General features: G+C 43.1%; 1 protein-coding gene across 1 annotated transcript in view; it reads right to left on the reverse strand.

Annotated features, from left to right (window-relative positions):
- The window catches only part of Dpy19l1 (dpy-19 like C-mannosyltransferase 1), an 88,448-nt gene that overhangs the window by 30,311 nt on the left and 45,796 nt on the right, over window positions 1-12,341 (reverse strand). Inside the window, exons 8-10 of the mRNA XM_051156090.1 lie at window positions 6,323-6,414; window positions 3,811-3,910; window positions 1,151-1,228 (exon numbers count right to left, since the gene is read on the reverse strand). Coding sequence (XP_051012047.1) covers window positions 1,151-1,228; window positions 3,811-3,910; window positions 6,323-6,414 — 270 coding nt within the window. The remainder of the gene's footprint in view (window positions 1-1,150; window positions 1,229-3,810; window positions 3,911-6,322; window positions 6,415-12,341) is intronic.

Below are 12,341 nucleotides of genomic sequence, written 5' to 3' on the forward strand. Positions count from 1 at the left end.
TAGAGCAGTACTAGGTAAAGACTCCCAAGAAATGCCTAAGTCCTTGCCCCAGGATATACTAGTAAGACTACACATCATTATTTGTTAATGAAGAGACAGAAGTGTCAGCAAAAATCTCAATGTTCTTCAACAATGAAAGATAATAAACTGTTTTATTCATGCCATGGAAAATGCTCAGCAGTGGACATTTCTGAACTCCAGTAACATGCAAATTTCAGAGACCTAAGAAAAAAACTCAGCCTCAGAAAAAGGCCACCCACATCACGAAGAACTAGGCTTCTAGGTCACAAGTATGACTTCTTCAAACTATCTAAACAGCAAAGCGGAAGGAAAGCCACTCAACAACAGCCCAGTGAGGACGGTGGTGACCTCCGGGAGAGGTGAGGATGGCTATGCTGTGCTAGGATGGCAGAGGCTTCCTATAACTAAACATACCAGCATCCCTAGTGTGAGCTGCAGGAAAAGAAAAGGCAGCTTTGGTCCAGTGCAATGACGTCAAGGTCAGCAGAGAAAGAAAACACGGACGTTATGTGTACACGAGGAGTGACAGTAGACAAATACTTTCAAAGCACAAACACGCAGCCAGCATCAACCAACCAGCCTCAGAGGCTCCTCAAGCAGTTTGACCTGCCTAGGCTGTTGTTCTCGGTGACGTCACTGCCTGCCTGCCCTCCAGCCTCTGTCCTGCTCGTCCTTACTTGGGCTGACCACCTCTTTCATGGCCGCCATCTTCTTCCCCCAACTTCGTGCTCCCTAAATGCCCTACTCTCTGTTAGGTTTCTGTTCTTTACTTTTTATCGCTTTCCAACACCTATTACATCCCCAATTTTTCCACTCAACTAGGTCAGAAGCATGAATGCTGAGGGCATGTGTCTCATGCCCAGTGAGTGGACGTTCCAGTTCACGTCAACAGGAGGCTCCACAGGTGGACAGTGCCCTACTCCATGTCTCTGTGCACATGTACATATGCTGGGCAGAGCCCATAAGATAGCAGGATCCAAATTAAAACCTTCGTGGCAGTCTATCTAAAACAAGGGCAACCATCAGTGTTTGAACAACACTGACTGTTAAAGAAATAAACAAGTCAAAACATCGATCAGGAGCTTATTAAGGTAAAATTACGGAGAAAACATATAACAGAAAGCATTACCATGTGTGTATAAATGATCTTCCGTAGTTTACATGTGTCAATGTATCCCACAACATATACTGCAAATAACGACGCAATCTGAAATAAAAAGAAGTTGTATCAAAAATAAACACCATACACACACACGTACAAAACAAGCAGCCAACGAATAAAGACAATGCTACTTTATCATTTCAAATTGTGTTTACACAGGAATTGAGGATTTCTTTTCTCCTTCCAGCTGCCGGTTCACTATTGAATATAACAATTAGCTGATCTTTCCCTTACACAGCTCTAATGGCAACTGTGTGACGTATCTACTCTGTGGATCGTCCAAAACAGCACTCACTTTAATATCAGCCTAATTCTACTGAAACACATACAGGTAAGAAGTCTTCTAGGCAATCAAACACTTGAAAATATAATTAAAACATGACCACTAAGACAATTGCAGAAGACACAGTAAACTAAAAAGTAGTTAGGTGATGTATATTTATGTAAAAACACATGAAGTCCTCCTGTTTGTCACCTCCATTAGTACTATGCATAATTCAGATAGACGGTCACATGCTAATTACAGTAAAATGTCAAGTTTCAAATTTGAAAAAATACTACAAAAAACTTTTCCATTCGATGAAGAATTACAAAATTCTCCAATTTATCACAATTCTAAAGTTACTTGATTTAGATGAATTCATTCAAAATAGCTCTATGCCTCTTCACACGCAAGCATGGAAAACTGCATAAGGGCTTAGTACTTACATACAATCTATGATCCAACCACTAACGTTTTTTGTCTTTGATTTCTAAGTCATTCCTCCTAACAAGAAAAGCATGCTTTCTTTTCCCCAGATACCCATGGGGACCACACTGCTTCAGGGCAGTCAATGTGAGATGGTGTGTGAGTAAGTGTGTTGCTCTGCGTGAGCCCCAAGGGAGGCAAGTAGCTCCCTTCCGCATACCCCTCACCTACCCACACTGAATGCAGGCTAGCCCACTACCTGCAAGGAATCAAAAGGCCCTCGTCACCCCTGGAGTAGAGCCACACACAGCACACTTACAGGGCACAACCCTCGGACTCCAAGGACAACTCAGCTACAAAGTGAATTTAAACAGAGTCAAACTAAAGACAAAGAAGTCTCAAAGATATGATCAATGAAGACATTAAAAAACAAAACAAAGCCAGGCATGGTGGCGCACGCCTTTAATCCCAGCACTTGGGAGGCAGAGGCATGTAGATCGCTGTGAGTTCGAGGCCAGCTTGGTCTACAAAGTGAGTCCAGGACTACAAAGGCTACACAAAGAAACACTGTCTCAAACAAACAACAGAAAATAAAAAAACCTAAAGAAACAAAAACCCCAACTTTTATGTTTTTTAAATAACAAAAAAGCAACTAACAAGACCAGGTGAATGAAGCAACTGCAGGCTCAGCACCCAGGAAGCTGAAACTACAGGGTCATCACTTTGAGGATACCAATATTCTGCCTCAAAAAATAAAACAAATCAAAGCAGCTGACCTTCCTGACATCTGGCTGAGTCCCGGCTACGGCGCTGAGACTTAAACACACTAGCATCTGATGCTACCCTAACCTAGCAAGGTGGGTACTTCTCCGTGTTTCAGAAAAGATAAATCTGGAATAAAAAAAGTTAAGGTTTTGTTTTCATTTTTGTCTTTATGGTTCTTTGTTTTGTTTGTTTGTTTGTTTGTTTGTTTGTTTTGCCTATGAAAGCAGTAATTAGTTAAAACTCAAATACAGAGCTGCCTTTATTTCTGAGTATTTAAGGACGTCTCTCTGACAGTGTTGTATTAATGTGACAAGCATAATTTCACTAATAGCAAGTGAGAGAAAACCCGAGCCCTTGAAAGCCTCCTCTCTCAGAAGGCCACCTTGCTTTATAAATCTAGAAGGGAGAAGCGGGATACATGGAAAGATGATAAATTACAGAGCACCAGGGCAGCCACATCAAGCACACACTTACTGCCTGCTCATTCTCTCCCTCCACATATATGTACTCTACATGTAAGAATTTAAGTGAGCCAGCCAAAACCCCGCACTAGGGTGGGGAGGGGTCCATGAAGTCGCACCCCTATTTGAAGATCTATGGGCAACTGGTGATGGGGGGGGTACTCAGGTATCTTCAGGGATGCGGGGCCCTGAGATGCTTTCCATGTTCCAACTGACCACTGCACACTAAATGCACTCAGTGGGGCAGTGTGCACAGCACACAAGAATGGGGCTTGTGAGCACACAAGCACATGAGTTGGAAGGAAAAGTGGTAAGGAAAAGGGAGAAACTGAAGGGAAGGGAGTGAGGGGAGTGAAGTTGATACAGATAAACAGTACGTACCGGGAAGTATTTACGGGACTAGGCATAGTTTGACTTAGAGACGCACTTTGGGTCAGCCACTAGTTCTCCTTGCACTGTACCAGCAGTTACAGGCTAACAAAGACGTGTGTGTGTGTAAAACATCAATACAAATAAAAAAGCATGGCTATAAAAGGTAGAAATGGGAGGCACTGGGTGGAAGAGTGGAGAGAATGTTGTTAATAAGTACTCATATATAAAATTCTCAGACAATAAAAATACAAAATAAATTGTGGTTACAATTTCATACAAATGCTCACATAATCAGAAGCACTAAGCTCAAATACTTAGGTTTAGAAACGTGCCCACCTTACCTGAGTAAGAAGCACAAACTGGGCGAACTGCCACGGAAGCATGAAGAATACATTGGAAATGCACAGTGCAACCAAACTCCCTCTGTAAATTTTTGTAGTCCTTGAAAAGATAAATATCAGGAGGTTTAACTAGAAAACAGTCTGCCATAGCTCCAAACTCCTGCTAATAAATCACAAACATGATCTGGGGTTCACACAAACTGCACACAAGATGAACCAATGGGTTAGAAATTATACCTTCTAATTCTCAATTACAATAATTTTCTATAAAAAGTAAATACCTATTATTACTGCAAACCCACAAAGCCCTGCCAAATAGAAGGAGCAGGTGAGGTTAGCATAGTCATTATTTTGTTTTCACATTACATTTTGGAGAATTCACAATCAAACTTTTTAAAATGGTGACTCAAGAGATTCATTAGTTCCAGAAGTAAGAGAATGTCTAGGAGAAGTGACAAAAGTGGTGTGTTGTGTGCACTGAGCAGTGTGCGCATGAGCACCGCAGGGATGGGATGCAGGGACGGGATGCAGGGATGGGATGCAGGGATGGGATGCAGGGTGAGAGGGAGTGGAGGGAGCTAAGCAGTATGCGGATGAGCACCTCAGGGGATGGGGATGGGATGGGGGGGGGGGGGAGGGGGGGGAGCAGGGAGGGGGGGGGGGGGGAGGGGACAGCATGGGATGCAGGGATGGGATGCAGGGTAAGAGGGAGTGACGGGAGCTAAGCAGTGTGCGGATGAGCACCCCAGGGATGGGATGCAGGGATGGGATGCAGGGTAAGAGGGAGTGACGGGAGCTAAGCAGTGTGCGGATGAGCACCTCAGGGATGGGATGCAGGGTAAGAGGGACTGGCAGGGATTCTCTGAGGAAGCAGCATAAAAGGCAGCCTTCTGCAGGGGCATCTTGGAAAAGAGATGTGGAGGCAAAGAAAGGGGCTATTCTGGAGCCAATAGGAGTGTCATGTTAGGACCAGCTAGTACTTTAGGAGACTTTCAGGAGCAGCCTTTACTCCCACTTACGAGCCAGTCCCAAGCCCTAGGCCTGCCACCATCTGCTTGCCACCATCCTCACAAAAGTAGAGTGTGCATACTAGCATAGCGAGGAGAGGAGCAGGCAGCGCAGGGACACCACCCGGGGGCCTTCCTCAGCTACCTCTCCAAAGAACTATCCGCCTTTGTTGCTCTAATCTAACCCAAGTATTCTTAACTCCAGACAACCTTAGAAATCAAGTAACTAGATGAAAGGCAGCACTTTAATGGAGTACAGGAGACAGACAGTATCTGGCAGAGCCTGCAGAACAGGGCTCCATCCTGTGAAGCTTCAGCTCCAGCCGTGTGCTCGCCTGTACACGTGTGTGCTGGACCACAGTCAGTCACAGCCATGGGGTTGGAATGCCACTCTGTACAAGCAAAGCTTTTTCTACTACTTTGGAATGTGAGACTCATCAGACTGAACAAGAGCAGAAACAGGAAAAGTCAAAAATGGCATGTGAATGTGGAAATGGCCTCTGGTAAACAGAAGGCAGGCTGGCCTGCAGGGCAGCACTTCCTCCGCAGTGCACAGAAGCTGTTCTCCCAGTGCCAGAGCCAAGAGGGCAGGGCTGCACATCATTTATGGGTGCTGAGGAGACACTGAAACTGCTCATAAGCGGGAACTCAGACCAATGATAGAGGCATGTAGACTTTTAAAAAGCTCACAGGCTAAAAGCCGCCAGCCACCTGACCTGTCTGATGAGACTCTATCAGAGACAGGAAGCTGTGTACAGCTCCTTTGTCGTCTAAATGCATCACAGAGGCAAACTGCCCAAAGACATAGCAGCCTTTTTCTGCAAAACTCAGCAGAGCACTGGATGGAGTTCTCAGACCAAGACGCTTTGAGCATAGGCTCTACTCTATGTTCATGCTCTAGATGCCTAAATTCAGGACATCTCCACTCAAAGAGAAGCTGGTCTTATTCTTTCTCAGTGGTACTTAAACCAAACTCAATTATAGATTCCGCACAGGAATTCTCCCAGCATTCCTCTGGTCTACATAGGTGGTTTCTTCCTATAGCTGCGCTCTGCCGGGCAGCAGCTAAGGAAGCTCAGGAAGCAAGAGGCCACGAAGTCCACGTGTGAGCGCGTCCAGCTGGGACTCGATGAACTCAGTTCAAAGGACTGAATCCCACAGGACGGAGTCCCGACGGCTGACGTGGTGAAAGAGAAAGGTGAGTGACTGTGGGAAGCAGGAGTAAACGTGCATCTGCTCATCTTGAGCAGTCGCCATGGACACAGAGGAAAGACAGGACCAGAGGGCAGAGGAAGGAAAGGTCTTCGGTACTATCTGTAAAGTTACATTTTGAAAAGATACATACAAATTTTCTTTATTAATTCAATATAACAAGATCATATTAATTTACTATGCTAATTTTTTATTAAGGAAATAAGACATCATTTAAAAAAAAACTTTACAAAACTCTGGTTTAAGTTATTTAAGGGAAAACAACCCCCAATAGGAGAAGAAATGAAAGTTACCTGAGAATATGAGTCACAAGCAACATCTGAAGCACAAGGAACGGGTAGGAGAAGCTTTCCCGGAGGGGGGGCGTCCACATCACACGCGTGCACTGCAAACAGACATGCCACAGGACACACTTACTCCAGGCACTGAGTGAGGAGGACACGGTAAGAGGCATGATCAACGAACACCAACTACTTCCCAAATGCACTTCAAATGGCGCACTGAAGACGAGCTGCTGGGTTTCCCATAAACAGAACACTGGGAAGTGGGAGGCCTCGCTGGGAAAAGGCACCCGAGGCTCAAGATGCACGCGGACAACAACCTTTGCTGTTCTTTCTGTATCTTGGATATCGTAAATGGGGATGTGGCAAACACAGTGGTCTGGATAACGTTTGACAAAATGTTTATTTTCTTTGGAGATATACCTGAGAGTAGAACAGTTACAGGTCGAGTAAGTATTGGTTACAACAATGTACTTCAAAAGTGCTAGAAGGGTGTGACTGTTCCTAGCAGTCAGATGTGCTAGGAGAGATGCAAGCACTTAATAGCTCAGACTGTGATCTCTAAATACATTTTTCCCAATGGGATATAAGATTATGTGAAAATAGCTGGTTCTGTATCATGGAACAAGGTGGTCCTGAGATAAGAAAGTGTTCAGAGACTGAAAGAACATATCAAAAGACGTGAAATGCACTCCACCTTCTCTGCAATGAGCAGCAGCAAATGCAGATGCATGGCTGCCTACGGTGCTCCCGAGTGACAGCTGAGTGCTCAGCCCTAACAGGACAGGTCTCCCACCTCTCCTAGGGCTCAGAGAGCATCTCAGGAGACAGAGTGGAAAGGACTGAAGAGCCACAAAACAAGGAGAACGGCTGCAGAAAGCCGTCTCTTGTAAATGACGTAGCCACTGCAGCTGTGGCGGCCTGCCGGGGGCCCGACAAGTCAGCAGGTGGCTGTGACACAGGACGGGCTCATGGGCTCTTCTCTTCTCTGCTGCAGCAGCGCTACTGAGCATCCTGGAGAAAGGTCATACTATCCAACTGCCTTATGAATATTTATGTTCACATGCACAGATCTGTGCTCTCAAGTCTGGCAGAAGCTTCTTCTTGTGGTGGGTGATGGTCAATTCAGACTTGTAGTAGTTCAAAGTGCTGAGAGCAAGACACTATGAGTACTCAGTTGTTTATAGGGCATCTAAATCAATCTGTCGCGGCCCCAAGGCCCTGGTACCACCATGTAAGAGGAGCATAAGAATGAAAAAGCTGGATGATGGGGAGGAGTGCTGTGACTGGTTTTCTGGACATGACTTAACTACCGCACGCACGAATTCACATCAGCTCTGGCGTGAATCCAGAGGGGCTGCCTCAGTCCCAACCTACGAGGAGCTACTGCCAGTGGCTGGCTGCTAAAGGAGGGAGTCACTTTTCTTTGGTGGAGGGTGCTAAGATGCCAATGCCCCGGTGGGTTGCCCAACACCCATGTACTTGTGGACAGCTGACTACATCCACTGGGGCATTAGCATCTTAGCACCCCCTACCAAAACAATGCATGAAATTGGGAGGGAGACGTACTAGAAGGTTCCGAAGGGAGCTGGAGGCCAGGTAGACATGACTTTTCAAAGGAGAAAAACTCTACTAAAAAAAAAGTAGGAATTCAATTCTATAAAGTTACAAAAGTACCAAACCCATAAATGATGACGGAGACAGGAGCTGTTTCCCATGGAGGGGCTCAGGGGACCGCCTGTCGAGGGATAAAACTGTACCTTATATTTGATCTAGAGCAGCCCTTCTCAACCTGTGGGTCAAGACCCCACAGGGGTTACATATCAGATATCCTACAGGCCAGATTTTTACATTAAGATTCCTAAGTAGCGTTAAAATAATTTTCTGGTTGGGGTCACCACAATACAAGAAACGGTATTAAAAAGGTGGCAGCATCAGGAAGGCTGAGAACCCCTGATGTACAGAGAGACAGCATAACTAGGTACATATGTAAAATCTGCTCAGCTTGACAGTTACTACACGTGACGTTAATATATGTAAATTATGCACCATTTAAAGTCAAGGCTACTATTGAATTTGTGGTGATTTTAACATCAAGAATTACGACGACAGAGAAAAAAAGAATTACGATGACAGATTACAAAACACTACATATAAAAAGAACTCAAGTGTATATAATAATAGTAAAAGAAAGCAAGAGTGAAAATTTGTCTTTATAGAACAGCAATTATTAAATGTAGATAATATAAGAGAATCAGGAAACTGCCATTTTCAAAGGCCAGCAGAGTAAATGATTCAGGCAATAATCATCAATGAATGTGAGCACTTGGTAAGATGCTTCAAGGAAACAAGACATTTTATATCTCACAGCATCAAGACACAAACCACTTAGTAATATAAAAGGAACAAGAGCATCTCTTCAACAGATAAATCTGACTTTCACCACCTGAACCATGGGACTGCTTGAAGAAATCCAATAATGTGGCAAACTGGTCTCACAAGTCTCTCAATGTACTGCAATAAAAATGATATATCGCCTGCTACAGTCTTCAAAAACTGTCAAGTCGGGACCCACTGGTAAGCAAACAAATGATGGGGCCTTTACAAAGCAGGAGGCCCGTGTCTGTGTGCCCATCCAGAAGACAGACGGAGGGGCTGCTCTACAAGAGGCCCTCTAGATAAAACGGTAACTAAAAACCACGTGTGGTCCTTAAGCAAGTCCCGTACCCAACTCAAAAGCATAAAGGAACTGGCTGCAATAACTAGGAAATGTTGACTGTGCAGTATACAATATTACCACTGATTTCTTAAGTATGAAAAAAGTCAGTCATAATGTAGCAACTTTCAGGCAACATATAACAAGGTGTTCGCATCTCATTTGCAAATGGAGCAAGAGATGCCTGTCTGAGTAACGTGTGTGCAAACAGAGGCATGCTAAACGAAAAGCTCCGCAGGTAAAGGCACTGCCCAAATCCTGACTTCATGGTCTGAGTTCAATGCCCAGGATCCACAAGCCCACACGGGGAAGGAGAAAACCAATTCCTGCAGATTGTTCTGACTTTCATATGTGGTGTATGTGGTATGAACACGCACACACAATATAATGAAAACTTTAAAAGAAATTTAAAGAAAAATTGATAAATATAAGTGAAGGTAAACATGATCTTACTTATACAGGAAATCCAAAAAGTTACACTCAGAAAAATGAAAAATAAACTGGTGCTTCCTAGGATTGGGGGTAGGAAGAAGATGTGGTGTAGGGGGAAGGGAAAAGTCGGATCAAAGGCACAAAGCCTCAGACTAGAAGAGCGCCTGTCAGGGGCCTGTGCACTCCCGTAACCACGGTGAATAACACACTATGTATTTCAAAATGGCTCTAAGAATACTTTTAATATCTTTTTTTCTCTGTTGCACAAGTTTTACTTTATTAGACTAATGACATAGCATAGAGTATCAGTATCTATAATCATGAATAAAATAAAAGCAATTCAAAGTCTACAAGCTAAAAATATGCCCCTCCAAAACTCTATTTTCACCAGAATGCTTTTCAAATATAAACAGTCTGACCTCACTAGAAATCAGTTATATAACCATGCTATCTGTAATGAGGAAATGTCAAAAGTTTCTTCAGTAGGCTGTTTCAATATTTCACCTTTCTACTTGAAAATAAATTCAACTTCTCATTGGAGTTTATTCCTCTGAATCACAAAATGTTGGCAAATATTTTGACCAAATCTACAATGTATCTACAGATCATATAATTATCAATTTTCAATTTAAAAATACATTGAAAATTAATAAAATGCCCTGCTTAGTAGTCATGACTTACTGAATCTTGAGTGGTTCCATTTAATGCACACTGGGATATTATAGCTTCCTACTATGAAAGAATATTATAAAGATTATCTAAATTGTTTTCAGTGTTCTAAGAATTGTTCTCCAAGTCTTATATAAGCAACATAATCATGCCAATAAGCAATTAGTATTATGAAGATTTATATTTTAATCTCAGTCCAGTTACCAGCATCCCGGAGACGCAGCCTCCTACTGTAGAGACACCTGCCCATCCGTGTTCTTTGCTTCCCTAGTCCAAATAGCCAGGAAATGGAAACAACCTAGATGTCCTTCAACTCATGAATGGATAATTGAAAGTATGGTACATATTCACAAAGGAATCCTGTTCAGTTGCAAAGAAAATTAAAATTTCAGGCAAACGGATAGAACTAGAAAATACTACACTGAGGTCACCTAGACCATAGAGACTGAACGTCCTCTCTTACTTGTGGATCCTGGCTCCAATATTTAGAAATTCAAGAATGCAAAGAAGCAAGGAAAGAGCTCTAGAAATGCTGACAGCGGGAGGCAGCTGCTACAAAGGAAATAATGGGAGTGCAGAGAGGAATGAGAACACTGAGGATGTTTGGAAAAGCCAGTTCACTTAATGTATGTGTGTATCTTTGTGTGTGACAGTGTGTGTGTGTGCGTGCCTGTGTGTGCGTGCCTGTGTGTGTGTGTGTGTGTTTAATGCAATCACACTATATGAGATGATGGTGCTATCCCTATACCTAATACAACTCCAGCCCCAGGCACAGCATATGGCCCTCACGTTGTTGGTCAGAGGAATACAAGAGTCTCCAAAACCCAATATTGGCTATTGCTTTCCATTGCCTTTGGATGACTTCCAGAACTTGAAAGTAAGACCCTACTGCTGAAGACACCACACTTGTAAGATGTGGAGGAATTGTGATGCAAGTGGACTAGGAGCCTCCTCTCTGAGGACTGATTCCACGGTCTCAGAAGGTGCTATATAAGCTGTCACAGAAGAGAAGCTAACAATATTCCTACTGAGCTGTAAGTCCTGTAAACCATAACAATGACTTGCCTGGGAAAAGAGCCACAATGTTGCAATAGTGGCATTTTTGTCTTGGGTATAAACAGCAGCTATCTAATTACACTCAACCTACTCAATACAAGGGACTCATGCCTGGTAATACAAATCCAGCTAACTATCCATGGTGGAGAAGTCACAGACCTGAGCAGATAATTTACTACTGGCATTTTCCTAAAGCAATATAATGTCTAACTATTCTAAAGCCTATCCTTACACCAACAGGTGAGTGGCACGCTCACCTCCAGCAATGCTTCTTTATACAACAGAAGGGACGATTACAGAGACCCACACTGACCAAACTGCAGAGTTCAGGGACTATTGGGCACCCAACTCTAACTGGCAGATCTGTAATACCACACTTACACCTAAGACTCAAGAAAAATCATGGAAGAGGGGACAGAAAGACTTGAAGAGTCAGAGGCCCATGATGACTACTTCTAAATAGTATCCCTGAGACATGACAGAGAAAAATGCACCCAAGAAATCTCAACAATATGGTTGCCTGAGACAAGCCAGTGACATGCACTGTGGACAGGGTAAACTGCAAATGGTCCCACCTCCAAATGAAATGCAGTATCTGCCAGGAACTACTGAAATAGGAAATGAATTTCCTCCCGGGGAGATGAGGACCCAGTTAGGTTGTCTAATTACAAATGGCACATAAGAATAATGCTAACTGGACTCAGTATGTGCTTCTCCTCTCTCTCGCTCTCGGTCTCTGTCTCTGTGTCTCTGTCTCTCTCTCTCTCACACACACACACACACGTGCACATACATATATACATGTAACAATGTAATTAAAGATCATAAACTTGGGAGAGAACAGAGGACACGGAAAAGGAAGATTCAAATGGGTGAGAATAATGTATATTAAATACATTCTCAAAAATAATAAATAAATGAATTTAAGAAACTAACATGAATAAATATGTTGGGGTAGTTTTAAAGGGTTATACATGATCCACAAGACAATATTTCCACCTACCTTCACTTGCTTTTCTAAATGGAATTTACAATTTTAAAAGCCTTTTTGTTTGTATGTGAATATATTCACAAATGACAGTATGTTTTATATAAAACATTGATCATGAATATTAATTTTTAAAAGTCTATATGGAAAAGCTAAATAATCTTATTTCA

The sequence above is a fragment of the Acomys russatus genome, chromosome 14 (assembly GCF_903995435.1).
Source record: "Acomys russatus chromosome 14, mAcoRus1.1, whole genome shotgun sequence".
Taxonomy (NCBI): Eukaryota; Metazoa; Chordata; class Mammalia; order Rodentia; family Muridae; genus Acomys; species Acomys russatus.